The sequence below is a fragment of the Serinus canaria genome, chromosome 7 (genome assembly GCF_022539315.1).
Source record: "Serinus canaria isolate serCan28SL12 chromosome 7, serCan2020, whole genome shotgun sequence".
NCBI lineage: Eukaryota > Metazoa > Chordata > Aves > Passeriformes > Fringillidae > Serinus > Serinus canaria.
In genome coordinates, this window is record NC_066321.1 from 1,020,324 (window position 1) to 1,046,886 (window position 26,563).

Consider the following 26,563-nt stretch of genomic DNA (forward strand, 5'->3'; position numbering starts at 1 on the left):
CCCAGCCCACTCCGCCCCCCAGGCTCGGTGACCTCCCCAGCCCCCACTGCCCCCCAGGCTGGGCTCCCAGCCCCCACTGCCCCCCCAGAATGGGCTCCCAGCCCCCATTGCCCCCCAGGCTGGGCTCCCAGCCCCCCATTGCCCCCCAGACTGGGCTCCCAGCCCCCACTGCCCCCCCAGAATGGGCTCCCAGCCCCCACTGCCCCCCAGGCTGGCTCCCAGCCCCCACTGCCCCCCCAGAATGGGCTCCCAGCCCCCTGCCCCCCAGGCTGGGCTCCCAGCCCCCATTGCCCCCCAGGCTGGGCTCCCAGCCCCCACTGCCGCCCCCCCAGAATGGGCTCCCAGCCCCCACTGCCCCCCAGCTGGGCTCCCAGCCCCCACTGCCCCCCCAGCTGGCTCCCAGCCCCCACTGCCCCCACAGCTGGGCTCCCAGCCCCCACTGCCCCCCCCAGCTGGGCTCCCAGCCCCCATTGCCCCCCACGCTGGGCTCCCAGCCCCCACTGCCCCCCACAGAATGGGCTCCCAGCCCCCACTGCCCCCCACAGACTGGGCTCCCATCCCCCACTGCCCCCCCCCAGAATGGGCTCCCAGCCCCCACTGCCCCCCCCCAGGCCCTCACCCGTCCAGCCGCACGTCGGGCAGGCTGCGGTTCAGCGCGATGCGGTCGCTGGCCAGCAGGTTGAACTGGTTGATCTTGAACAGCTCCTTCATCTTCTCCTGCTCCTCCTTGGGGATGAGCACGGCCCTGCCCATCTCCCCCGGGCCCTCCTGGCTCCGGGAAATAACGGCTGGAAAACCGAACAGCAAAAGGTGCTTTGAGCACCTGGGAATTGGATTTATCCTTAGGGAAGCTTCTGGTTTTCCACAAGGAAAGCTGGAAATCCAACCCCCATTCTCCCCGCTCCACTGGAAGCTTTTATCCCTCTCTGCATCCAGAAACATCCAGCTTTACTCCAAGATGATTAAACCCCCTGGATTTGCTCCCTTCCATCATCCCAGGTTGCTCCAGGCCTTGTCCAACCTGGCCTGGGACACTTCCACAGATCCAGGGGCAGCCTCAGCTTCTCTGGGCACCTTCACAAAGAAGCCGTGGCTGTCCCTGGATCCCTGCAATGTCCCAGGCCAGGCTGGACAAGGCCTGGAGCAGCCTGGGCTAGTGGGAGGTGTCCCTGCCCACGGAATGGGATTTAAGGTCTGTTTTAACCCCAACCATCCCATAAAACACTGACACAAACTCAGACAACACCAAAGCAAGGCTAAATCCTGCAGCTCCTGGGATTCCCTCTGCTGGGAAGAGCCATTTGGAGGCACCAAGAGGAGGCCAAAGCCTGGCTGGATGTCCCGGGAGGGGCCGGGGGCCGCACTCACCGCGCAGGGCGGGCAGCAGGGACCGCTCCTTGCTGTCATCACACTTGTTGCACTCGCTGAAGTAGAGCAGCAGGAACACGTCCAGCAGCACCCAGAGCAGCGAGGTAGCCAGCACCACCCGGCAGTAGCCAAACCTCCTCATGGCTCCTGGCACCTGCTCCAGAGCCCGGCAACAGCAGGAGCACCACGGGGTCACAGTCCCACGGCACAGAGCCACCAGGCAGGCTGGGAGCAGCAGCCCACTGCAGGCAGAGGAAAAGCAGCAGGAGATTCTCATGGATTCATGGATATTCCTCCTTTTACTGAACACTGCTTGACTCTGAAACGTTCATTTTCCTCAAATAATGATTTTAGGTTTCTCAAGGTTGAATTTCTACCCTGCCAGAATATTTTGGACTCCACCTGGTGAGCACCAAAGAGTCCTTGGAAAAGGCACCAGAGTCACTGATCCAGGGTTTGGGCTCCTGCCTGAATTAGGGACTTTGGAAAACAAAGCTAAAGGTGAGGCCTCCATAGCCAGGTCTCCAAAGGGTGGAGCCAGCCTGGAGAGCTGGGAATGTTCCCCTGGAGAAGGGAAGGATCCAGGCAGAGCTCAGAGCCCCGGCAGGGCCTGAAGGGGCTCCAGGAGAGCTGGAGAGGGACTGGGGACAAGGATGGAGGGACAGGAGCCAGGGAATGGCTCCCAGTGCCAGAGGGCAGGGATGGATGGGAGATTGGGAATTCCTGGCTGGGCTGGGATTGCCAGAGCAGCTGGGGCTGCCCCTGGATCCATGGCAGTGCCCAAGGCCAGGCTGGAGCAGCCTGGGACAGTGGGAGTGTCCCTGGGTGGATGGGATAAATGGGATTGAAGGTCCCTTCCCACCCAAACCATTCCAGAATGCCATGCTCTCCCCTCCCCGTGGCTGCAATCAGCAATTAGAGCTCTGTAATTAATGACCCCCACTCACCATCACTGCCTGCATTCTGTGCCCAGACTCCATGTCCTGCTCCAGCCATGCTCCCACAGAATTCCCTCAGCACTGAACCCCTGGAGAATTCTCCAAGTGCCTGGAATAGAAAAGGAGAAGAAAATCCCATCACTTTTCCGTATTTCCTAAAACCTAAAGAAATTCCTTAGAATTAAAAATTCCTCCTCAATTTTATGCACATTTTAACTTCCTTATCCTCCCCACCTCAGCTCCTCATTCCCAAGTGAGATCTTTCCATTTTCCATCCCATTTTAATTCATTTTCATCTGACCCAAAGGGATGGAAGAGCTGGAATGATTTAAATAATTTAAATAAATGATTTATTTAATTATTCTTGAAGCATTTCTGCATGAACTCCTCATTAATAACAATTTCCATCTGTCCTAAATATCAACCAATGGCTCTTCCTGCTGAGGGATTCCCAGGACACTGATTTAAAGTTCCAGGAATTGCTGTTCCAGGGTAACACAATCCATTTCCACAGCAGTCACAGGGAACAGTTTCATTATTGGGAAAAAATGAGGAAGAAAAAAACCAAATTTCCCAGGAAAACTGTGGATGCTCCATCCTGGGAAGTGCCCAAGGCTGGAAGGGGCTGGAGCAATCTGGGATAGGGGAAGGATTCCCTGCCCATGGAAGGGGATGAGGTCACTTTAAGGTCACTTCTACCCCAAAACATCCCAGGATTCTGTGATTCCATAAAATCCCCTCCTCCAAACCTCCAAAAGGAAGAATGTTCCCCAAAACAAGATTTATTTTAACTGAAATTCAGCCTAACAAGGTTTGCAGGAAGAGGAGGAAGGGAAAAATCCAGAGGTTCTGAGCTGCCTCTTCCTGGAATAAACCCAATTTTACCCCATTATCCTGCAGTGAAGCAGAGGGAAATTCCTGCCCCAAACCCTGCAGGGCTGGGAGCAGGAAAAGCAGGATTTGGGGCAGGAAACAGGAGGCAAACTGAGGAACCTGCCAGCATTTCCTGGGACTGACCCCACACAATGCTGGGGGGAACTAGGGAGGCTGCAAATCCAAGTGGATGGCAATTCCAGACTCCAATCCTTGATTTGCCTTTTCCCTGGATTAAAAACCTCAGTGTTCTCAGTGGATATAAACCAACTGCTCAGGATTTTAACCCCCCCAAACCCTGGATATCCCCACAGCCAGGCCATGCCCAGAATGACCAACAGGGAATTTCTGAGGCTCAGAGACACAGAATCCATCCCTGCTCCCTGAAAACCTCTTCATTCCCTTTCCCAACACTCCTGCAAGGTAAAATAAACATGGATACAGCCAAGTCCTCAGCTCTTGAGCTGTATTTTTCCACCAGGGCTGGGAATTTGATTCTATAGTGAAACTTGGGGTAATTCCTGACTTCTTTCATGGGCTGAAAATGTGGAAATTGCAGCAGCACAGGGAGGGGCTAGGAAATAAAAGGGTGTTCAGAAGGAACTCAGCAGAATTTTGGGGAATCACAGAATTCCAGACTGGTTTGGGTGGGAAGGGACATTAAGGATTATCCCATTCCACCCCCAGGGACACTCCCACCATCCCAGGGTGTTCCAGCCTGGCCTTGGGCACTGCCAGGGATCCAGGGGCAGCCCCAGCTGCTCTGGCAATCCCAGCCCAGCCAGGAATTCCCAGTTCCCAATCTCCCACCCATCCCTGCCCTCTGGCACTGGGAGCCATTCCCTGGCTCCTGTCCCTCCATCCTTGTCCCCAGTCCCTCTCCAGCTCTTCTGGAGCGCCTCCAGGCCCTGCCAGGGGCTCTGAGCTCTGCCTGGATCCTTCCCTTCTCCAGGGGAACATTCCCAGCTCTCCCAGCCCTTCTGGACTCCTTCCAGGAGGTCAAAGCCCTTCATTCCCAAATGGGCACTTGCTGTAAATCGGCTCAGCTGAGCCCTGAGCTGCTCCTTAATCCTCTGGCACGCCTCAGGCTCATCACGGATGAAGTGTCCTAATCCTCAGCAGGACAGGAATAACCTGGGCATGGAAATTCCCACAGAAAATCCCAGAGAAAAGCAGAGGGAGCTGGCCAGCTTCTCACCCAGCTCCTTGACTGATTCAGCAGAGCTGGAATTCCAGACTTCAGCTGCATCCCAGGCACGTGATTAAATCTTCCTAGTTAATATCAGAACTCCTCTGACCCCAGTGTGACCTCACAAACCTGCAAGACTCCAACTTTTCTTGGCCACCTGCATTCCCAGGAAAACCAAACCTGACTGCCCACATTGCTGTGCTTGGGTAAGGAAGGATACAAAACCCAAATGATTACCAGGGAAGCGTTGTTCCCAACCTGCATATTCCCATTTTCATGGAATGAAACCTAACCCAGAGCTGAGCATTTCACCAGTCACAACTGCTTTTAATGCCACCCTAAGCCCTAAGGAGGGATTCCATGAGCTGGGCCTGGTAAAGCTCAGCTTAACCTGAGGTGTGGGACAGGAGCAGGCTCAGGATGGGACAGGGATTTCCCTGCTCCCCTGCCAGATGTGGCCACATCTGCAGCGGCCCCAGCCAGCTGCACATCCCAGCAGTTGCCTGGCAACAGAGAGGATGCTGCCCTAGGTACCAGGGCCTGCCCAAGCAGATCCAGGATGGGCAGCTGGGGAGCCCAGCCCAGGAGCTTTGGGATCATTCTCAGGGATTTGGTTTCCCAGCTCTTCCAGAAACCCATTCCCACAGGACAATGACAAGGACACCTCCTGTCCCCTGCTCACAGCAAAAGGATGGAGAAAGAGAAATAAAATCATCCCAAAATCCAGCCTGGCCTTCCCAAGGGATGAGAGCTCAGCAGGGCTCTCTCTGCAGCTCAGCCATGGAAACGGAATCCAAAACATCCCTGGGAATCTGTTCCTGTTTGTGCTGCTGCTTTGGTGAAACACAGGATCAAACCTCACCTGCAGGCACGCCAGGATTATCCCCAATGCCCCTGGAAAGCAGAACTCCTGCTCCTCTCCTGACATCCCTCTGGAAGCGTGGAGGGGGAAATCACCCAAGGAGGGGGGGAGGTGGGAAGGTGCCTTGGCTGAGTTTTATTTTCCTTGTGACACATCCCAGAGATGGGGAATGGATGGAACCACCTCCTGCTCCCACTGCAGAGGTGAATTCCTGCCCTTCCACTGCCGGTTTTCCAGGGAATCTCCTTTGCCATGAGGGGCCTCCACACCCCACTGAGAGCCCAAACCCAGCACCTCTCACCTCACCCACAGCTCCTCTCCCACCAAAAGGATCTGGGCTGGAAGCAGGAATTGTATCCCTGGGATGGTCTCAGACACTGCTCTGCCATGGATCCCAGAGAGCAGAACTCCAGAGGTTTGGGAGCAGCTCCCCCAGGTTCCAATCCCTGCTCTGCCATGGATCCCAGAGAGCAGAACTCCAGAGGTTTGGGAGCAGCTCCCCCAGGTTCCAATCCCTGCTGCCATGGATCCCAGAGAGCAGAACTCCAGAGGTTGGGAGCAGCTCCCCCAGGTTCCAATCCCTGCTGGCAAATCTAAAGCAGCACCTGGCACTCAGGGATGCTCCTGCTCATGAGCACCCAGCCCACAGCAGCAGAATTGGAATTCTTCATGGAATTTTTAGGAAATCTGGGGGGAACACCTCCCCACATCCCACAGCCAGAAGGGTTTGAGGCTTCCAGGACTCCCCATGTCAGGCAGAGGCACACAGGGCTCGGGAAGCTCACTGGGAGAAATTCCCAAGCAGGAATTAAATCACTCACAAATACATTTTTCCACCTAAGAAAGGCAGAATCCTGACACAGAATTCCCAGCTTTCCCCTCTGATAAATTAAAGGAGTATTTCTCACAGCCATCCTGGGATTCACCACAAAAAAAAATTTGGCCAGGAAAGTTTGAAACTCCCCCTTTCCAATTTAAAATTGGATTTTAGGGCTACACTGATCTAAGCAAACCTGAATATAAAACACACCCTCCAAAAATCATCATTTAATTCCACGAGCAGCTCATTAATTCACGGATAAGGAAGAACTTTGAATGCCAGAACTGTCAAACTGCAAGATCAATCCAGGAAAGCTCTTGCACATTTAGCAAGGAATAAAAATGGGGGGGAAAGGGGAAAAAAAAGCAATCAGGTACCTTCAGCCAGAGCCACGCAGTGTTCTGTGTTTTAAGAATTCAGTTTTTTCTGCCTCTCTCCTCTCCTCTCCTGAAACTTATTAATAGCCCCATTCTTCCCTTGGGAATTCATTCCTGTGACTCAGGAATTGAAGTGGAAAAGCCTCATTAATTCCTCTCATCCCAGACCTCGGGAGGAAAACCTGCCCTGGCTTTGGGGGGTTTTGCTCAGGCACAGCCCCACAATTCCAGGCTCCCCAGTTCCATCCCCCCAGCAGCTCCAGAGCCTCTCAGCCTGGGAAATGTGGGAGATTTGGGAAGAGCTGACCTGGGCTGATTCCATCCTTTGAAGTCCTGGGGCTGTGCTGGTGCCAAGCACTGAAAAGCTGCAGATAATCCAAATGAAGATTTTAAAACCCCTAAATCTTAATGGAATATCGTAGAACCATGGAATGGTCTGGATGGGAAGGGATATTAATCCATGGGCAGGGACACCTTCCTCCATCCCAGAGTGCTCCAAGCCCCATCCAACCCAGCCCTGGACACTTGCAGCGATGGAGCAGCCACATATCCTCTGGAACAACCAAAATTTTGGGAATTAACTCCTAACTATTGCAGGACAACCCCTTTTCCTCTGTGTTAAAAGCCCAAAATCCTGCTCCCACTGCTGCTTCCAGACTTTTCCCTCAAACACAGCCCACCTAGAAAAGCAAACTGCAGCACTTTGCTCAGCAGCTTCCCAAGTTCCTCGTTCCCAGGCAGTCCTGGCATCTCCCACTCCCAAACTTCCACCTCTCCCAGGATTTCTCCCCTGCAGGAGCTGATCAAGGCTGATCAGCTGCCTCTGTTTGTTCCCACTGCAGAGCTGGGAGAGCTCCCACATTCCAGGGAAATGCAGAGCACTGAGTGGCACTGACAGCTCGGCACATCCCCCCTGCAGGAGTTTTCCAGCTCCTCCAACCCAAGGATCTCCTGTTTGCCATGAATTCACACCCCACTGGGAACCCACATTTTTTTGTGGTGAATCCCAGGGCAGCTGTGAGAAATAATCCTTTAATATATCAGAGGGGAAAGCTGGGAATTCTGCATCAGGCACATCCCCCCTGCAGGAGTTTTCCAGCTCCTCCAACCCAAGGAAAGGTTGCAGAGAGCCCAAGTGGCCCAAGGGGCAGGGAAATCAGGGAATGGCCCATTCCTGAGGCTGCAGGAATGTCAGGGCCAGGGTGGGACTGTGGTGGTGGATCAGGGATCCTGGGGGTCCCTTCCAGCCCTGACATTCCAGCATTCTGGGATCTGAGGAAGCCATGGAGCACAGGATGGCCCCACGGAGCTGTGCCCAAGCAGAATTCCCTCATTTTCCCATCCAACAGCTCAGGAGAGAACCCAAATCTCTGAGCACCAAAAGCCTCCGTGACAACCAAGGAACTGCCTAAATCCTGCTGGCTCCCACTCCAAACTCCTCCTCACAGAAGGACTGGAATCTCCTCTGCCCATCCCTGGGTTATTCCTGCCTCATCTCCCGCTCTTGGAGGGAAGGGGATTTATTGGGATTGATCAGCTCTCACTCTGTGGGATTGCAAAATGAAGCACAAAAAAACCCAAACCTCCTTCCCCGTGTCCATGAAGGTGCAGGCACAGGGAGCTCAATCCTCCCACATTCCCAGGCAAAGTTTTCCTTGGATTCACCTGACAGACAAAACCCTCTGGAATTCACCTGACAGACAAAACCCTCTGGAATTCCCCTGACAGACAAAACCCTCTGGAATTCACCTGACAGACAAAACCCTCTGGAATTCCCTGACAGACAAAACCCTCTGGAATTCCCCTGACAGACAAAACCCTCTGGAATTCCCTGACAGACAAAACCCTCTGGAATTCACCTGACAGACAAAACCCTCTGGAATTCCACGGACAGACAAAACCCTCCGGAATTTTCTAACATAAAAAAAATAAAGGAGAGATTCCCAATCCCTCCTTTCCAGGCAATTCCACTTTTCCTCCATGAGCCACGATTTCCCTGTCATTTCCCAATCCAGTGGGGTTTGATTCCTGCATCCCCACACCCTGCAAAGCCAAAATCCCATTAAACACGAGGAGGAAGGGACTCCATCCCATTCCACACATTCCCACATCTAAACCAGCCCAGTTTTCCTAGGAATGAGGCGCTGGGGGTGCAGATGGTGGGGAGAGCTCTGGCACCTCTCATTCCTAAAACCAGGAGCTGTTTCTGGAGCAGGTGGGAAGAAGGTGGGAGCAGCCAGAAAACCCCAGAACCGTGTGGGATCGTGCCCCTCCCCTCCCGGCCTGAATTGGGAAAAAAAAAAAGCAGATTTTTCCTTCAAAAAAGCTGTTTTTTACATAAGAAAAGCAGATTTGGACCCCAAAACCCCCAGATTTTTAAGCAATAATATCACTTTTTTTTGCACAAGTAAAGCAGATTTTCAGACAAGAAAAACACTTTTTTCCTCAAGAAAAGCAGTTTAAAAACAGAATAAAAGGAGGGTTTTAACTTAAAAAATGAGGTTTTTTTTACACAAGAAAAACAGATTTTTACCCAAAAAAAGGAGGGTTTTACTCAAGAAAATTAGATTTTTACAGAAGAAAAGCAGATTTTTATACTGGTATCTTCCTAAAGCGTGGTTTCATTGATAACACAAAACACCAAATGTGCAGCACAGCAGAAAAATTTTAAAAATACCAAAACCACATAAAACCCACCTAAATATAACCTTAAAACTCCTAAAAATACCTTAAAACCTCAAGTTTTAGGGCCTCATCTCCCCCTCAAAGCCCAGCAGCCACCAAGAGTTAAAATAATCTTTGCCTCCATCATTCCCAGCCTGCCTTAATCTCCCGTTAATCTTTCCTCCCCCTATTCCCAGCGTCCAAGTAAATTCCAGCCCTTCTTTTCCAACACAAAACATCTTTTACCAGTTATTTTCTCTTGATCCTTTCAGACCGATACAATTCCTAACCAAAAAAAGGGAAAATAAACTCGATTTCCTGTCAGCTCGGAAGGGGCTTTTCCCGATTCCTGGGAAAGCAGCTGGAATCCCAACTTCGGGATTTTCTGGGAAAATCCCAGCTTTTAACAGCCGAGCCAAACCCCATTTCCAGCAGGGTGGGCTGTTTCGATCCTTATTTCCACGCGGGAGGAACTGAAGCGGAATTTAAATGGAATTTACGTGGAACTGAAGGGGAATCATCCCGGCGCAGCTCGCTCTGTGCGAGCACTGGGAGAAACCACCGGGAAAACCGGGAAGCAGCCGAGCTGAGGCACTTCCAGGAAAACCTGCGGCTGGGAAGAGCCCTAGCCGCGATTCCAGGGAATCCTGACAGCCCAGAACATCATTCCAGGGAAACCTGACAGCCCCAAACGCGATTCCAGGGAAACCTGACAGCTGAAATCGACAGCCCAAATTGCTATTCCAGAGAAACCTGACGGTCCAAAACATCATTCCAGGGAAACCTACAGCTGAAATCCACAGCCCTGAGCGCTATCCCATGGAATCCTGGCAGCCCCAAACGCAATTCCAGGGAATCCTGGCAGCCCAAAGCAGAATTCCCGGGAAACCTAGGGGTTATTGCAGGGAACCCTGACATCCCTAAGCGCTGTTCCAGGAAGACCCGCGGATGAAATGCCCAGCCCGCCGCTCCATACCATAGGCAGCCTCCGCGCGGTTTTCCAGGGATATTGGGATGCTCCCTCGAGGCCCAGCAGAGCTTCCCTGGGGAGCTCCCGAGCAGAGCCCGGCCGGGGCTGGGTCAGGGCCGGTCACACACCGCGGGCCCAGCCCGGCTGAGCCCGGATTAACCAAAGCTCCCGGGAAAGGCGGGATCGGGGACGGCGGGGGGAGCGGAGCCGGGAGATCCCTCGGGATAACGGAGCCGGGAGCCAGGGGATCCCTCGGGATAACGGAGCCGGGGCTGAAGGAGCGAGGGGAGCCCGGCACGGACCCCTCCGGCCTCACCTGCGGCGGAGCCCCGAGCTCAGAACCGGCCCGGGGGGCTCAGCAGGGTCCTGGGGGCTCAGCAGGGTCCTGGGGGCTCAGCCCCTTCAGTCCGAGGGGTCAGCAGGGTCCTGGGGGGCTCAGCCCCTTCAGTCCGAGGGGTCAGCAGGGTCCTGTGGGGCTCAGCAGGATCCTGGGGGGCTCAGCCCGTCAGTCCGAGGGGGTCTCAGCACTGTCCTGAGGGATCCAGCACCTCCAGTCCCGGCGTTCAGCACCGTTCGCGGGGTCTCAGCAGTGTCCGCGGACGTTCAGCAGCTCCAGTCCGGGGGATCAGCAGGGTCCGAGGGTTCAGCCCCGTCAGTCCGGGGGCTCAGCAGGGTCCAGGCGGTCTCAGCGGCATCCAGGGGGTCTCGCCCTCCGGCGGGGGCTCAGCTCGGCCCGCGGGGGGCTCAGCGCGGAGCCGCCGCCCTCCTCCTCCTCCTCATGGCCGGGGCAGGGCAGCAGCGGCCCCGGGAGCGGCCCCGCCTGGGCCGCAATGGCCGCGGCTCCCGCGATGCTGCGGCTGGGCCCGGGGGCAGCGGGGAGCGATGGGAGAGGGTGGGGAGGGACCGAGGGAGGGAGATGGCGAGGGAGGGCCGGGCAGGTGCCGGGGGCGGCTCCGGCCTCACGAATCGCGCACGGAGGGAAGGGGCGGCGCGGGAGGAGAGAGCGGGGATGGAGATGGGATCGGGCTGAGGGCTGGGGGAAGGCGGGATGGAGAGGGTGATCGGGGCTGGGATGGGGCCGAGGGATCGGGAAGCGGGGATGAGAGGGGTCGGGGCCGAGGATCGGGGAAGGCTGGGATGAGGGGATCGGGGCCGAGGGATCGGGCAAGGCTGGGATGTAGAGGGGATCGGGGTTTGGGATGGGGGCCGAGGGGATCGGGGTTTGGGATGGGGGCCGAAGGGATCGGGGCAAGGCTGGGATGCTGAGTGGATCGGGGGAAGGCGGGATGAGGGATCGGGGGCAGGCTGATGGAGAGGGGTCGGGCCTGGACGGGAAGGCGGGGATGCTGAGGGGGGTGGGCCAGTGTGGGACCCGGTGAGGAGGAGAGCAGAGGGATGCGGGAGGGAAAGGCGAGAAGAGCAGGGGAGGGGAGGACGTGGAGTGGGGTGCTGAGGAGAGATGGGGAAGGCTGGGATGGTGAGGGGATCGGGAATGTGGGGAATGTGGGATGAGGTGCTGAGGGAGCAGGGGAAGGCTGGGATGGTGAGGGGATCGGAAATGGGGGATAAGGTGCTGAGGGAGCCGGGGAAGGCTGGAGGGGCCGAGGGGAGCCAGGGAATGCCGAGGGGAGCCCAGGGAATGCCGAGGGGAGCCCAGGGAATGCCGAGGGGAGCCCAGGGAATGCCGAGGGGAGCCCCGGGGGAGCAGGCACGGGCACTGGAGCCCATCTGTTGATTCCAGGACAGGTTTCCATCCCGAGGGCCGCCCCCATCCCGGGGCCATTCCGGACTCCCACCCTCAGGCCCTCCAGCTCTGCCCTCCTGACGGCATCGCGGTGGGATTTCCTGACCTTTTTTTGCTGGGAAATTCTCTCTCAGGGAAAGAAAACCAAACGGTAAAAGCTGCTCATCCCCCTGGGCAGGAGGAGCCGGGCAAAGCCTGCCCAGACTGGAGCGTTTGTGTCAGGGATTCCTGGATAAATCCCAGAATCCTGGAATGGGTTGGAAGGGACCCTAAATCCCATCCCATCCCATCCCATGGACCCCTTCCCCATCCCAGGCTGCTCCAGCCTTGCCTTGGGCACTGCCAGGGATCCAGGGGCAGCCCCAGCTGCTCTGGCAATCCCAGCCCAGCCAGGAATTCCCAGTTCCCAACCTCCCACCCATCCCTGCCCTCTGGCACTGGGAGCCATTCCCTGGCTCCTGTCCCTCCATCCTTGTCCCCAGTCCCTCTCCAGCTCTCCTGGGCCTCTCCAGGCCCTGCCAGGGGCTCTGAGCTCTCCCTGGATCCTTCCCTTCTCCAGGGGAACATTCCCAGCTCTCCCAGCCTGGCTCCAGAGAGGATTTCCAGGGATCCCTGCCCTCCTCTCCCTCTCCTGTCTGTCCAGCAGTGCCAGAAACTCCGGACTCCCCGTGTTTGGTTATTGGGAATTAAATAATAACATTATTATTATTATTATTATTATTATTATTATTATTATTATTATTATTATTATTATGTCATAATTAATAATTAATATATTATGTTATAATTAATAATTTGATTTCTTTTTCATGAACATCAAACACACAAACGGAGCTGCTTTTACACAAGAAACCCCCTGGCACTTTGGATTCTGTTCCTCATCCAAAAACAGAAGCGATAAAAAAATTTCCCTCCTTAAAAAAAAAAATATTTAAAACATTTCCATTTCCATAAAAAGAAGCAATAAAAAATTTTCCCCGTAAAGATTAAGTAATATAAACATTTTCTTCCTTATAAAATAAGCAATAAAAGCTTTTTTGTGTGTATAAAATAAGCAATAAAAGCATTTTTCCTTAAAAAATAAGTAATAAAAGGATTTTTCTCCTTGTAAAACAAGCCATAAAACGTTTTTTTCCTTATAAAATAAGTCATAAAGGATTTTTACCTTTATAAAGTCGGCAATAAAGGCATTTTTCCCTTTATAAAACAGGGAATAAAAGCATTTTTTCCTTAATAAAATAAGGAATAAATCCTTTTTTTTCTTCATAGGATAACTCATAAAAGGTTCTTTCCCTTTGCAAAATAAGCAATAAAAGCTTTTTTCCCCATATAAAATAAGCAAAAAAGGATTTTTTTCACTAATTAAAATATTAAATAAATTATTTGGGGGCCTCTTTCTCTCCCCAGCACATCCTGAAAAAATCCTGGGAGTTTTTGCCCTGCAGAATTCCCTGATGGGATGGTGGATTTCATCCCAATCCCAGCAGGAAAATCCTTCCCTTTGACCCATGGCAAAATCCTGGAATGGCTGAGCTGGGAGGGCCCTTCCAGAGCATTCCAGGATTCTGGGAGGTGAGAACCAGGACACCACTGCTGAACCTGGAAACAAAAGGATCTTGAAATTCCTGGGCTTTCCAGCCAGGAAAATGAAACGTTTTAGTTGGGAAAAGAAATTCCCTCCTAAAAAAGCCTTGGATCATTGGAGACAGGGAAAGGGTTTTGTGCAGAAACCAAAAATCCAAGGTTGGCTGGAATTAAAAACTTCCAGGAAACAGCAAAAAAAATTAAATATTCCCCAAAAAACTCCCTTCAAACTGTGTGCAACAAAATTCCAGGGAGCCTTTGGAAGCAGCAAGGAGAGAACAACACACTCTGAAATTAGCTGGAAAATGCTAATTAAAAATGCTAATTAGAAATGCTACCTTGTAAGCCTGGCAGTCCCAGAACTTTTCCTCTAATTCCAGATTCCCTCGTGCCAGGCTGCAGCATAATTCCAGGATTTAGGATTCATTTCCTTTCCAGATCCCAGAGAATCCCTGGCCAATCCACAACAGAGGAAACCTGGAGAAAATCAGGAGAGGGAAGGAGATGCCCAAAGCCTGGAAAGATTCCTCCCCTTTCCCTCATATTCCCTTGGAAGTTTTCCTCCTCTCTCCCAAAGAGAACTTCCCGTCCCAGCTGGAGAGCTGAAAAATTTTAAAAATGAAAATACAGAAAAGGAAAAATTAAAATTTAACAAAGGGGGGAAATTGGAAAAAATAAAAAATTACGGGAAAAAAACCAGAGGGAAAAAAAAAACAGAGGAAAAAAAAAAACAAGGAAAAAAAAAAACAGAGGAAAAAAAAAAAACAGAGGAAAAAAAAAAAACAGAGGAAAAAAAAAACAGAGGAAAAAAAAACAGAAAAACCATAGAGGGGAAAAAAACAATAAATAGGGGAAAAAAAAATAAATAGGGGAAAAAAAATAAATAGGGGAAAAAACAATAAATAGGGGAAAAAAAATAAATAGGGGAAAAAAAATAAAACAGGAAAAAAAATACAGGAAAAAATACAGGAAAAAAAATAAGAAAAAAATACAGGAAAAAATACAGAAAAAAATACGGGAAAAAAAATACGGGAAAAAAAATACGGGAAAAAAAATACAGGAAAAAAAATACAGGAAAAAAAATACAGGAAAAAAAATACAGGAAAAAAAATACAGGAAAAAAAATACAGGAAAAAATCCTTTGCACATCTTAACTTTCATTTAAGTGCTGCAAGTGAGAGGAAAACAGGTGGAGAAGAGCCAGGTTTGCACTCAAGGAGGTTCCTGCATTCCCTGATTTCCCTCTGGAGTCACCATTATCCCTTTTTCCAAGTTTCCAAGAAATGGAAGAAACCCTGGGAATAAAGGCAGGAGATGGGGAAAATCCCCAGCACACTCCAGAGGATTTGTGGGATTCCCAGCTCAAAGAGTTGGGAATCAAACAGCTCAACTGTTCCCAAAAAACCCCAGGAGGTTTTGCTGGATTTGGGAAGCGCCAGCAGCTCCTTGGGCTCATCCCAGTTCCCTCCTGGAGAAGAGCCTGGATCAGGCCCTGGGAGCTCCTCCCTTCCCACTCCACCATTAAATTCATTTAAAATCCATGGATCCCACCTTTCCTTTCCTTTCCCTGTTACACTTCCAGGAGGAGGAATTCAGCTCCAGGATCTCCGGGGCCTGGCAGCAAAGCCAGGCCTTGCTCAGAGCTCTGTTCTATCTGAGCCAGGCTCAACCCCACCCCCAGCCTCCTTTTCCCCTTTTCCCAAGGCTCTTCCCAACCCAGGACACCTGGATCTGATATCCAGGGCTGGGAAGGGCTGATGCCTGCACCTGCAGTTGGGATTTCACTCCCAAATCCCAAGGAAAGAGACCACTCCTTCCTCTTCAAACATTCCAATAAAGCCACTCCCCCATTCCTTATCCATGGCAAATGGGGATGAACACCATCCCAGGGAAAGCTGTTCCATCCCTGGGAAAGCTGTTCCTTCCCTGGGAAAGCTGTTCCATTCCCGGGAAAGCTGTTCCATCCCTGGGAAAGCTGTTCCATTCCCTGGGAAAGCTGTTCCATCCCTGGGAAAGCTGTTCCATTCCCAGGGAAAGCTGTTCCATCCCTGGGAAAGCTGTTCCATTCCCCTGGGAAAGCTGTTCCATTCCCAGGGAAAGCTGTTCCATTTCCCGGGAAAGCTGTTCCATGCCTGGGAAAGCTGTTCCATCCCAGGGAAAGCTGTTCCATCCCTGGGAAAAGGCTAGGATGGCTCTGGCATACTCATTTAATTGTTGTTAGTTGGAATTTGATTGGAATTGTAGCTGTTCTTTGTATAAATCACTGTCACTGCTGCTCTGGGATTGTGACTGGAGTTTCCTACATAATCCCATGATCCCAAATTTTTGGGAAGTTTAAAAAATCCATATTGGTTGGATGTCTGATCCTAATGGGAATTTGGTGGCAGCAAACTGATAACGTTGCCTTCAGACCAGGATTGCGTTCCCAAGGATCCTTCCTGGAACTGCAAAGGGCACAGAGCTGCTCTGGCAATCCCAGCCCAGCCAGGAATTCCCAGTTCCCAATCTCCCACCCATCCCTGCCCTCTGGCACTGGGAGCCATTCCCTGGCTCCTGTCCCTCCATCCTTGTCCCCAGTCCCTCTCCAGCTCTCCTGGAGCCCCTCCAGGCCCTGCCAGGGGCTCTGGGCTCTGCCTGGAGCCTTCCCTTCTCCAGGGGAACATTCCCAGCTCTCCCAGCCTTGGAATATCTCCAAGGCCTCTGGGGTCACTCAGCAGCTCCACATCCCACCCATCCATGGGATTGTTTTCCACCCTTTCATTCCTGCTTATCCCACTTCTGTAACTGGAGCAGAAGCAAGCATGGAATTTTTATATCCCAAAAAGGAGGATCCTGGAGCGGGATGTTGGCCCTGCTGGCAGTGGGGGTTCCCAGTTGGATCCTGGGATTAAAGGGATCCCAGAACAATCCTTTCCCAAATTCAGAATTCCCAAGTTTTGTGTGCATTGCCCTGCTCAGAACAGAACAAATTCCCATCACAGCCAAAGTGAAAATGTAGGGGAAAAAATATAGGGAAAGGTCAAAGCTGCCAAGGTCCTAAAATTTCCCTGTGGAGATTCCCAGGTTTTTATCAGGCCCTGGGATTCCCGGGATGATTCCCACAGGGAGGTGTGGTGGTGGCAGGAGGTCCCTGCCAGCCTGGATGGTGGCAGGTATCCCTGGCCGTGGAAAAGATGGGATTTAAGGTCCCTCCCAATCCCAAACCCTTCCATGGTCTGTGATTCCAGCCGTGGAATTCCCGGGAATCTGAAGTTCAAGGCAGTGGAGCTCTGCAGTGACAGCGAGCCAGGCCGGTGCTCCTGGGATTTCAGGAATGGGATTTGTGCCCTTGGAAAAGGGGAGCGGTGGGGAAGGGGCTGCCCGGAGCCCGTTCCTGTTCCCGGGCTCATTCCCGTGCCCGGTGCCGGTATCCAGGTGTCCCGATATCCCGGTATCCCGAGTGTCACTAGGTGTCACTGCTCTCCCGGCAATCCCGGCCCCGCTCCGCTTTCCGGGATACGGGGCTGAGTGGGACACCGGGAGTCAGGGAACAGGGCCGGGATGTGTGGGACAGGGATGGGGGAATGGGACTGGGATGTGTGGGACAGGGATGGGGGAATGGGACAGGGATGTGTGGGACAGGGATGTGTGGGACAGGGATGGGGGAATGGGACTGGGATGGGGGAATGGGACCGGGATGGGGAATGGGACAGGGATGTGTGGGACAGGGATGGGGGAATGGGACTGGGATGTGTGGGACAGGGATGGGGGAATGGGACCGGGATGTGGGAATGGGACAGGGATGTGTGGGACAGGGATGGGGGAATGGGACTGGGATGTGTGGGACAGGGATGGGGGAATGGAAATGGGATGTGTGGGACAGGGATGGGGGAATGGGACTGGGATGTGTGGGACAGGGATGGGGGAATGGGAACTGGGATGTGTGGGACAGGGATGGGGGAATGGGACCGGGATGGGGGAATGGGACCGGGATGTGTGGGACACAGGAGGAGGGAACAGAAGCCTTCCTGCCTCCAATTGCTCCTCTCATAATTTAGGGATGGGACTTTTCCTGTCCTAATTGAGGGATGGGATTGCTCCTGTCCTAATTGAGGGATGGGAAGCATTTTCCCTCAGAGTTGCCAGGAGCTGGAGGTGAAGAGCTCAAGGACAGAGCTTGAGCCACGTGCCTGCTGAGAAGGGAGAGAGCCACGCTCCAAACGGGAATGGTGTGGGGCTCCAAGAGCTCTTCCAGCTTTTCCCTGGCTGCAGGAGCTGCCAGCCCTGCCTTGGCTCCCTAGAATCAATCCCATCTTCTCCTTCCAGCAGGAAAACAGGATGTTCCCACTGGATGAGGGAGCGAGGCAGGGCCAGCAGGGCCCTGCTGCCGGGAGGCTCTCGGCAGTGAGGGGACCCCAGGGGACACTGTCACCCCTAAAGGTGCAGGGGACAGGACAGGGGCACAGGTGACATCCACCATCCAGTTCGTGGCAGAATCCTGGAATGGCTTTGTTGGAAAAGCCCCCCCAGGCCATCGAGTCCAAAATCCCCCAGCACTGAGTCCCAAGTGCCACCCCAGGTGCCACCCCAAGCCACCACAGCAGGATGAATCAGCTGGAAGGGGTTTGGAAAACACCCTTTCTCCAGGCCTTGGCCTCTCCACCGGTCATTCCCGTCATTCCCGTGAGGAGCATCCCAGGAAATCCCCAGGTGCCCTAGGGCCACCACACCCCCGTGGGCAGGGATTGTCCCAGCCCCACTGATCCCACACTGAGCCCACACGGATCCCTGGGATGTTTGGGATGATCCCAATTCCACACATGGATCCCTGGGGCTGTTTGGGATGATCCCACACGCATCCCTGGGGCTGTTTGGGATGATCCCACATGGATCCCTGAGGATGTTTGGGATGATCCCAATTCCACACATGGATCCCTGGGGCTGTTTGGGATGATCCCACACGCATCCCTGGGGCTGTTTGGGATGATCCCACATGGATCCCTGAGGATGTTTGGGATGATCCCAATTCCACACATGGATCCCTGGGGCTGTTTGGGATGATCCCAGCTCCACTCGGGAAGGACAGCACAGGGTTAAGTTCGGCCGCCGCTCCCGGCTCTGCATCCCCGCTCTCCTCCAGGAAATCTCCAAGTCATGGCTGGGCCGGAGCTCGGAGCTCATCCCTGGGCATGCCCGTCCCTGGGAATGCCGGGGAGCTGCAATGCTGGGGTACACACCCAGCCCCCGGGAGCCGCTGCCACCCTCCAGCCATTCCCAAACCTCCAAAATCACCCGTGGGAAACCGGTCCTGAGCAGCCCCAGGCTGGACACTCCCCTGAGCAGAGGGGGACAACAATGCCCAACAATTCCCAACAATTCCCAGGCGCCTGGGAGGAGTGTGGATCCCTGGGGTGCTCGGGTGGCTCGGCAGGGCTGGGCAGTGGGATCCAGGGGTCCCCGGTGTCACAGGCGGCTGTCACCGCTCCTCCGGCACCGCCCCCGCGCACACGGGAAGGCTCCGAAACACTCGGAGCTGGATCTGCCATGAAAACAGAGCTGGGGGAACTTTGGGAATGGGGGTTCCACCGCCCGAGCCCACAGGGCCCCAAAGGGCTGCTCTGGCTCTTCCCTCACTTCCCAGCAGTGGCCCTGCACCCCTCGGCACAGAAACCTCCTCCAAAATGCGTTTTCCAAAAAAAATCCCACTTCTCTGGGAGTGCACAGCCTGCAGCTCGCTCCCACTAAAACCCACGTGGGAAATCCCACTCCACTAAATCTAGTCTCTTCGAGTTCCCTAAACCCATTCCCTCAGAGCCACTTCCCAAAGGCCCCTCCCTTAGGGAAGTCCATCCCTGAAATCCGTTTGTCAAAACCCAGCACAAATCCCACGGGCAAAAATCCTGCTCCCCATTCCCCCAAATCCCCGTCCTCATCCCCCTCCGAACTTCTCCCATCAAAGCCCATTCCCTAAACGCCCCTCACATGCCCCCCATGCCCCATTCCAGCTCCGCAAGCCCCCAATCCCATCCTCCTGGTGCCCAAATCCTCCCCTCGCCACACCCAGAGCCCCCTCCCTGCTCCCCAAACCCGCTCCCCTTCCCGACCCTTTGCCATGCCAGACCTTCTTCCCTCTTCCCAAAAGCGCCGCCCTCCCTCTTTTCCTGACCCCCAATCTCGATTCCCAAAGATCCTCCTCAAACCTCTTCCCTTCCCGACCCTTTCCCATGCCGACCTCTCCTCTGTCCCCCCCCAAACCCCTCCCTCCTTCCCGTTCCCCTCTCTGACCCTTTCCCCTCCCTCCATCTCTCCAACCTCTCTCCCCTCCCTTTTCCCCCTCCCGCCCCAAACCCTTCTCCTCCCTTCTCGCCTTTCCTCCCCATCCAAACTCTCCCTCCCTCCGTCCCCAAACCTTCTCCCCCTCCTTCCAACCCCTCTCCCGTCCCTTCTGCCCCTCCCTCCCCATCCCAACCCTCCCTCTATTGCTCCCCTCCCTTCTCCCACTCCCACCCCAGCCCCTCTCCCCTCCCTTCTTCACCTCCCTCCCTATCTCCACCCCAACCTCTCTCCCCTCCCTTTTCCCCCTCCCTCCCTCCCTCCCTCCCTCCATCCCAATCCCCCTCCCTTCCCTTCCCTCCGCTCCCGTCCCTCCCAGCCCAGCCCGGTCCCTCCCCGGCTGCCCCGCGGGGCGGAGCGGAGCGGACCGGGCGGTGCCGGGCGGGCAGCGCGGCGGCTCCGCGGGCGCGGGGCAGCGCGGAGCGGCCAGGTTGGGCTCGCCTGGGCTCGGCACGGCTCGGCCCGGCCCGCCTGGGCTCGCCTGGGCTCGGCACGGCTCCGCCCGGCCCGGCTCGGGCCGCCTGCATGCGGCGGCGGCGGCGGCGGGGCTGCAGGGAGGGATGAACGGCTCCTCGGCGGGGCTCCCGGCGGGGATGAACGGCTCGCTGGGGGTCCCGGCGGGGATGAACGGCTCGCTGGGGCTCCCGGCGGGGATGAACGGCTCTCTGGGAATGCCGGCAGCGCCGAACGGCTCCTCGGCGGCGGCGGCGGGGCTGCTGGCGGGGGCCGGGGGCGCGGCGCTGGAGCTGGAGCGGGCGCTGCGCTGCTGCACCGCCGCCTCCGTGGTGACCGACGGCAGCGGCGCGGCGGCGGACGAGCGCAGCCTGTACATCATGCGCGTGGTGCAGATCGCCGTCATGTGCGTGCTGGCCCTCACCGTGGTGTTCGGCATCTTCTTCCTCGGCTGCAACCTCCTCATCAAGTCCGAGGGCATGATCAACTTTCTGGTCAAGGAGCGCCGCCCGTCCAAGGAGGTGGAGGCGGTGGTGGTGGGGCCGTACTGACCGCAGCGCCCGGCCCGGGGCTGCCCGCAGCGCCCGCCGCCGCACCGACCGCCGGACTGACCGCCCGCAGCTCTCCCGCCCACACGCGGGGTCGGCTCGGAGCTTTTCCTCCCGAAGAACATCAGGCGAATGGATCCCGGCATGCCGGAGGTCGGGAGACGCTCGGGGTGGCCGGAGCCGCCCATCCCGGCCCATCCCGGCCCGGTCCCGCCGCCCGCGGCTGCCGAAGTAAAGCGTGCTCTGATGGCAACAGGTCTGGGCTCCTTATTCCGTCCGCCTCCATCCCTTCCCCTTCCCTTTCCCCTTCCCTTTCCTCTTCTCCTTCCCCGTCCCTCCCGCCCGCCCCTCCCGGGATGCGGCGGAGGGAGCGGGCAGCGGCCGGGATGAAGCTTTCCCTGTGCCCCCGCGGCCCGTGCGGCGGGATTTCCCGTCCAGCCGGGCTAAATCTTCGCTCTTCCAGCGCTTTTCCAGCTCTTTTCCGGCCCCCTCGGCTGGCCGAGCGCGGGACCCGCATCCCTGCCCGCCGGGAGATGCGGGAATTGCGTTCCTGCCCCTGGATCGCGGCTCTGGCCACGGAAAGCGCCCAGCCCAGCCCGGCGGGATCCCGCTGCCCGCGAATACGGAGGGAATTCTGGCCCTGGAAAAGCACAAAATCCAGGTTTTATTATCCCAGCGACAAGCCGGACCAACAGGTGACTTGGCGCGGGCACATTCCAGGGAGGGAGAAGCCGCTGCTCCCACGGGATTTGGATTTCTCCGTCCATTCCCTCCGCAGGGATCTTCCCGTGCGAGCTCCCCGAGCCGTTTCTCCCGTTCCCGGGGCTCCGCTGGCTGCTGGATAAATCCGTGCTCCCACATCGGCTCCGGAGGAGCGGGAGCGCCAGAGGCGCTTCCCGGGACTCCCGGCAGCGGGATGGGGACGCAGAGGCTCCAACAACCTGCGGGAAAATCGCTCTCCTGGCCCCTAAACTCCTGCCGGGAAATATTGATTGTCCATGTTTTTAGTGCTGGAAGCTTTTAGAGCTTCCTGGTGGATCCCGGGGGTGGAGATGGCCGAGCTCCCGACATTTGATGGGAGCCCCTAGGAGAGGTTATCGGGAGTTTAAACCGGGGATGGAGAAGGTGAAACCCATTTACAGCTGGGCTGGAAGGGGTGGAAAAAGCTGGAGCTGCCAGAGGCACTTGTGGGAGAGGCTGAGGCAGAGCAGAGCATCCCCATGGAATCAATTCCCTGCGCCCGGCAGGAATCTCGGCAGCGATCCCTCATTTCCAGCCGCATTTCGGGAAGGACAAAGAACAGATCTGCCTGTTCTCCCGGGAACAAACACACCCTGGCTCGGGAATCACAGAACGGAAATGTTCCCGAGGCTGAACCGCCTGGAGAGGGGCATCCAAAATTCCCTTTTTTTACCCTTCAGTGTCATAGGAACGTTGGGAAAAGAGGAATTTTAGGATAGCACAGTAAGAGGGAGAAATGATGGAGAGGTTTCAGCGTCATTCCAGAGCATTTGCAGCTGTTTAGCTGGAACACTTTGTGGTGTTGTGGAGAACACGAGCATTCCCGAATCCTGGAATGCTTGGGCTCTTTTTGGCAGTTAATTCATCAGGAATCCTTCATTAATTACAGGGAATGCTTAGAGTGGAACACATTTTAATTAACCTTAATTCCCAACACTGGAATTCCAAGCCAAGGCAAACTCCTGGTTCTGACCTAAAATTGTGGAATTTTCAGCCTCAATCCAAGATCCCTCCTTGCCTGGTGCCCCCGCTCTAATCCAGTGTTTGTGGCTCTAATCCCTAAAAATATCCCTCATTTTAGGCAGGAATGCGTTGGGGAAAGGATTTTTCCTGCCTGGTGATGTGGAGATGTTGGGACACATCCAGTGCATCCATGGGATTTGGGAATTGGAGAACAGATGGGATATTTATAACCTGGGAGAGGGAGGGGGAGGAAGAACCTCTCAGACTCTGGGATCACCTCAATCCCACATTTTTGGGGTGATGGAGGAGCAGGAACCTCATGAGAACAGAGATTTTCCAGCTGCTCCCACCATTTTTTAGAAAAACAGCTGGAAAGCTGCAGGAAGAATCTGTGGGATCAACAAGTTTTGGATTTTTTAGGGCTTTTTTTGGGGTGAACAACACCCAAACACTCCCTGCAGCCCCGAGCAGAGCAGGATCCTGATGGAACACTTGGAATTCTCCGGGAGTACAGCCATGCAAGACTCCAGTGTGACTTTGTTGGAGTCGGGGTTGGGATGCTCTCACCTCAGGCTCCCTGAATCCCTAATTCCTGTCTCCACAGCCATGACATCATCCCTATGGATTGAATCCCAAAGCCAGCAGCTCCAGGGCAGAGCTCAAGGCCACACACCCTCAGTGCTCAGCTCCCAGCTGGAAAATCCCAGAAAAACCCTCTGCTGGGAATAACCCCCCAAATCCCGCCTGGATCCCGCTCCCCCAGGAATGCGGGCTGGGGGAGAGCAAGGATGGATTTCCCCCTGCCAGCTCCAAAGGGCTGGGGATCCATCCCTGGACAATCCTGGAGGCGCCTCGGGGGCTCCCGGAGCCCCTCTGGAGAGGCTGGGCCGAGATCTCAGCCGGGAGAAATTCCGTAAAATCCCTCCTGGAGCTTCCAGCGACTCCGGACAGCGCTCCGGGCTTTGCATCCTCTGCTTCCCATCTCTTTTCGGGAATCCCCGTCCGGCCCCGGCTGAGGGAGGAGGGGAAGCAGCGCTTGGGCAGCTCAGCCACACCGGGAGCGAGGGGGTTAATTCCAATTCCATGCTCAGGCCAAATTCCCAACGATTTTTACAGCAGCTCGGCTCCAATGAGGAAAATCTGCACCCGGAGTTCACTGGGAGCTAAAAAGTGAAACCTTTGTAGGGAGAGAGCAGCTCCAGCTTCCCGGTTTGCCTTAATATTTCTTATTCCAAATGGAATCTGTTCCTGGATACGGCAGCGCTGGGGCTGGCAGCTCTCAATGAAAGGATGTTCCCTAAAAATCCCAATATTCACCCGGGAATCCCTCTAAAAATCCCAACATTCACCTGCAAAATACCCACCACTATAAAATTCCTGATATTCAGCTGGGATCCCCCTCTAAATATCCCAATATTCAGATGGGAATCCTTCTAAAAGTCCCAATGTTCAGCTGGGATCCCCCTCTCAAATTCCTGGTATTCGGTTGGGATCTCCCTCCTAAAATTCCCAATATTCAGCTGGGAACCCGCTTTAAAAATCCCGATGTTCAGCTGGGCCGCTCATTAGCAGGAGCCCATTAATGATCATTAACGAGCGGCTCATTAGGGGGCTGCTCCTCCTCCCGGCCCTTTTCGTGTCCGTGAATGGATCGGCTCCCATTGATCCCAGCGGGAATAACGCTCCAGCCCCGGGCACAGCGACCCTTCCAGCCCCTCTGGAACAGAACCCGGCAGCGCCAGCTCTGGAATTCAGGGCTGCAGTTGCTGTCCCAAAATCGGATTTTTGGAGCTGCTGCTGGCACCAAATTCCTTCAGGCAATTCCCAATCCCTGAGCCTGGAATTGTAATTCCCAAACTCTGGAGTCAAAGGGTTGGTGCAGGAATTATTTCGATGTGTTTGGGGAATATTGGAATTAAGGGTTGGGTTTTCGCATCCCAAAATTCCGTGAATCCTCCAAGGTGAAATTCTAACAACAGCATCTCCTCCTTCACTGAACTGAATTCCAGCCCAAGGGACATTGGTGGAGATAGAAGTTCTTCCCTCTGGAATACAGAGCAGGCTGGGAGAGCTGGGAATGTTCCCCTGGAGAAGGGAAGGCTCCATGCAGAGCTCAGAGCCCCTGGCAGGGCCTGGAGGGGCTCCAGGAGAGCTGGAGAGGGACTGGGGACAAGGATGGAGGGACAGGAGCCAGGGAATGGCTCCCAGTGCCAGAGGGCAGGGATGGGTGGGAGATTGGGAACTGGGAATTCCTGGCTGGGCTGGGATTGCCAGAGCAGCTGGGGCTGCCCCTGGATCCCTGGCAGTGCCCAAGGCCAGGCTGGAACACCCTGGGATGGTGGGGGGTAATAGGATGGTTTGAAAGTCCCATCCATCCCAAACCATCCCATAATTCCATGACTTATCCCCTGAGCATTTACAGGGATCTGTTTTTTAGGGACACTTTTATTATTTCCTGCCAAAATCTGATGTTTTTTATCGCTGGGGCCCAGACACTTCCTCTGGAGATGGAAGCTGAAGGAAGTTGGAGCTGTCCAGGGCTGAGCAGATCCATCAATCCAGCCACAGGCAGCTTGGGACCTATTCCACAGTTATGGAATGTATTTTTAGCCCTGGAAAAACAGCGCCAGGAGCACCTGATATGACAAACACACAAAGCAATCCATCACTGTCCTGGCTGTTATTCCATCACCGTCCGGAGGGGTCCATCCCCACTCCTGCTGCTCTTTGGGAAGTGGCTCCAGAGAGCCTGGCTGGAGCAACCAGGGAGGGAGATGGAGATGGGAGGGAGGAGATGGAGAGGGGATGGATCAACGGAATTGGGGTGGAGGGGATGGAGTGGGGATGGAGGAGATGAAAATAAAGGAAATGGAGCCAGGATGGAGGAGATGGAATCAGGATGAAATAAATGGAATCAGGATAAAGCGGATGGAGGAGATGGAGATGGAGGAGATGGAATAAATGGAGTCAGGATGGAGGAGATGGGGATGGAGGAGATGGAATCAGGATGAAATAAATGGAATCAGGATGAAGGAGATGGAGTGGGAATGGAGGAGAAGGAAATAAAGGAAATGGAGCCGGGATGAAGGAGATGGAATCAGGATGAAATAAATGGAATCAGGATGAAGGAGATGGAGTGGGATGGAAGAGATAGAGATGGAGGAGATGGAATCAGGATGAAATAAATGGAGTCAGGATGAAGCAGATGGAGTGAAGATGGAGGAGATGGAGTGGGAATAGAAGAGAAGGAAATAAAGGAAATGGAGCCAGGATGGAGGAGACGGAATCAGGATGAAATAAATGGAATCAGGATGAAGGAGATGGAGTGGGAATGGAGGAGATGGAGACGGAATCAGGATGAAATAAATGGAGTCAGGATGAAGGAGAGGGAGTGGGGACTTCTCCCTGTCCCCAGCAACATCCAAGGAGCTGAGGTGAGGAGAGGAGGATCCACCCATGGATATTGGGCCTGGGAGGAATGTAGGGATGGTTTCACAGCGGGAAAAATGCAAGTGTGGATTAAAACCTGGCACAGGAATTCTCAGGTTGGTTCGGGGCTGTGCCATGGAATGGATGATGGATTTGTAGTCCTGGATAATGGAGGCTCAAAATCCCACTGGGATATCACCAGTGAACGGGGAAGGGAGAGGAACATCAACAAAAATCCCCAGGAATGTGGAAAAGTTATGAAGAAATAAATCCACAAAATAAAAACGCGTGGCTTGGGCCAGAGAAATGGGAAGGAGTGTGGAATGTGGGATCCCAGCAGCAAATAATCCCTCATTCCATGTGTCAAACCCCTCTGGAATATCAGCAGAGAGGGAACCACAAATTATCCTAATTCTCTTTGCACATTCCATGCACTTCCCACCCCTTTTTTTGCCCTCTTCCAATGGTAATTCCCAAACTCTGGAGTCAAAGGGTTGTAGCAGGAATTACTTTGAAGTGTTCAGGCTCCTGTTGGGATTGAGGGTTGGTTTTTCTCACCCCAAAATTCCCTGAGTCCTCCGAGGTGAAATTTCACCAGCAGCACCTTCTCCCAGGCCCGTTTTGACCCAGGAATTACAGCTGGATGAAATGGGATTTCTGCAGGAGAATTCCGTGGGCTCGGCAAGGGCTGGTGGCAGGGGATGGCCCAGGAGGGAGAGGGAGGTGGG

General features: G+C 54.6%; 2 protein-coding genes across 2 annotated transcripts in view; one reads left to right on the forward strand and one right to left on the reverse strand.

Moving 5' to 3' along the window:
• Positions 1–10,157, reverse strand: part of GALNT13 (polypeptide N-acetylgalactosaminyltransferase 13) — a 40,640-nt gene extending 30,483 nt beyond the window's left edge. The window contains exons 1-4 of the mRNA XM_050976995.1: positions 10,068–10,157; positions 2,316–2,415; positions 1,369–1,610; positions 620–788 (exon numbers count right to left, since the gene is read on the reverse strand). Of these exons, the coding sequence (XP_050832952.1) occupies positions 620–788; positions 1,369–1,510 (311 nt within the window). The 5' untranslated portion in view covers positions 1,511–1,610; positions 2,316–2,415; positions 10,068–10,157. The remainder of the gene's footprint in view (positions 1–619; positions 789–1,368; positions 1,611–2,315; positions 2,416–10,067) is intronic.
• Positions 10,158–20,262: 10,105 nt separating this feature from the next.
• On the forward strand, positions 20,263–20,709 carry RPRM (reprimo, TP53 dependent G2 arrest mediator homolog). Its single transcript, XM_050976938.1, has one exon. The coding sequence runs from the start codon at positions 20,295–20,297 to the stop codon at positions 20,703–20,705; it is 411 nt and encodes a 136-aa protein (XP_050832895.1). The 5' UTR covers positions 20,263–20,294; the 3' UTR covers positions 20,706–20,709.
• The last annotated feature ends 5,854 nt before the right edge of the window (positions 20,710–26,563 follow it).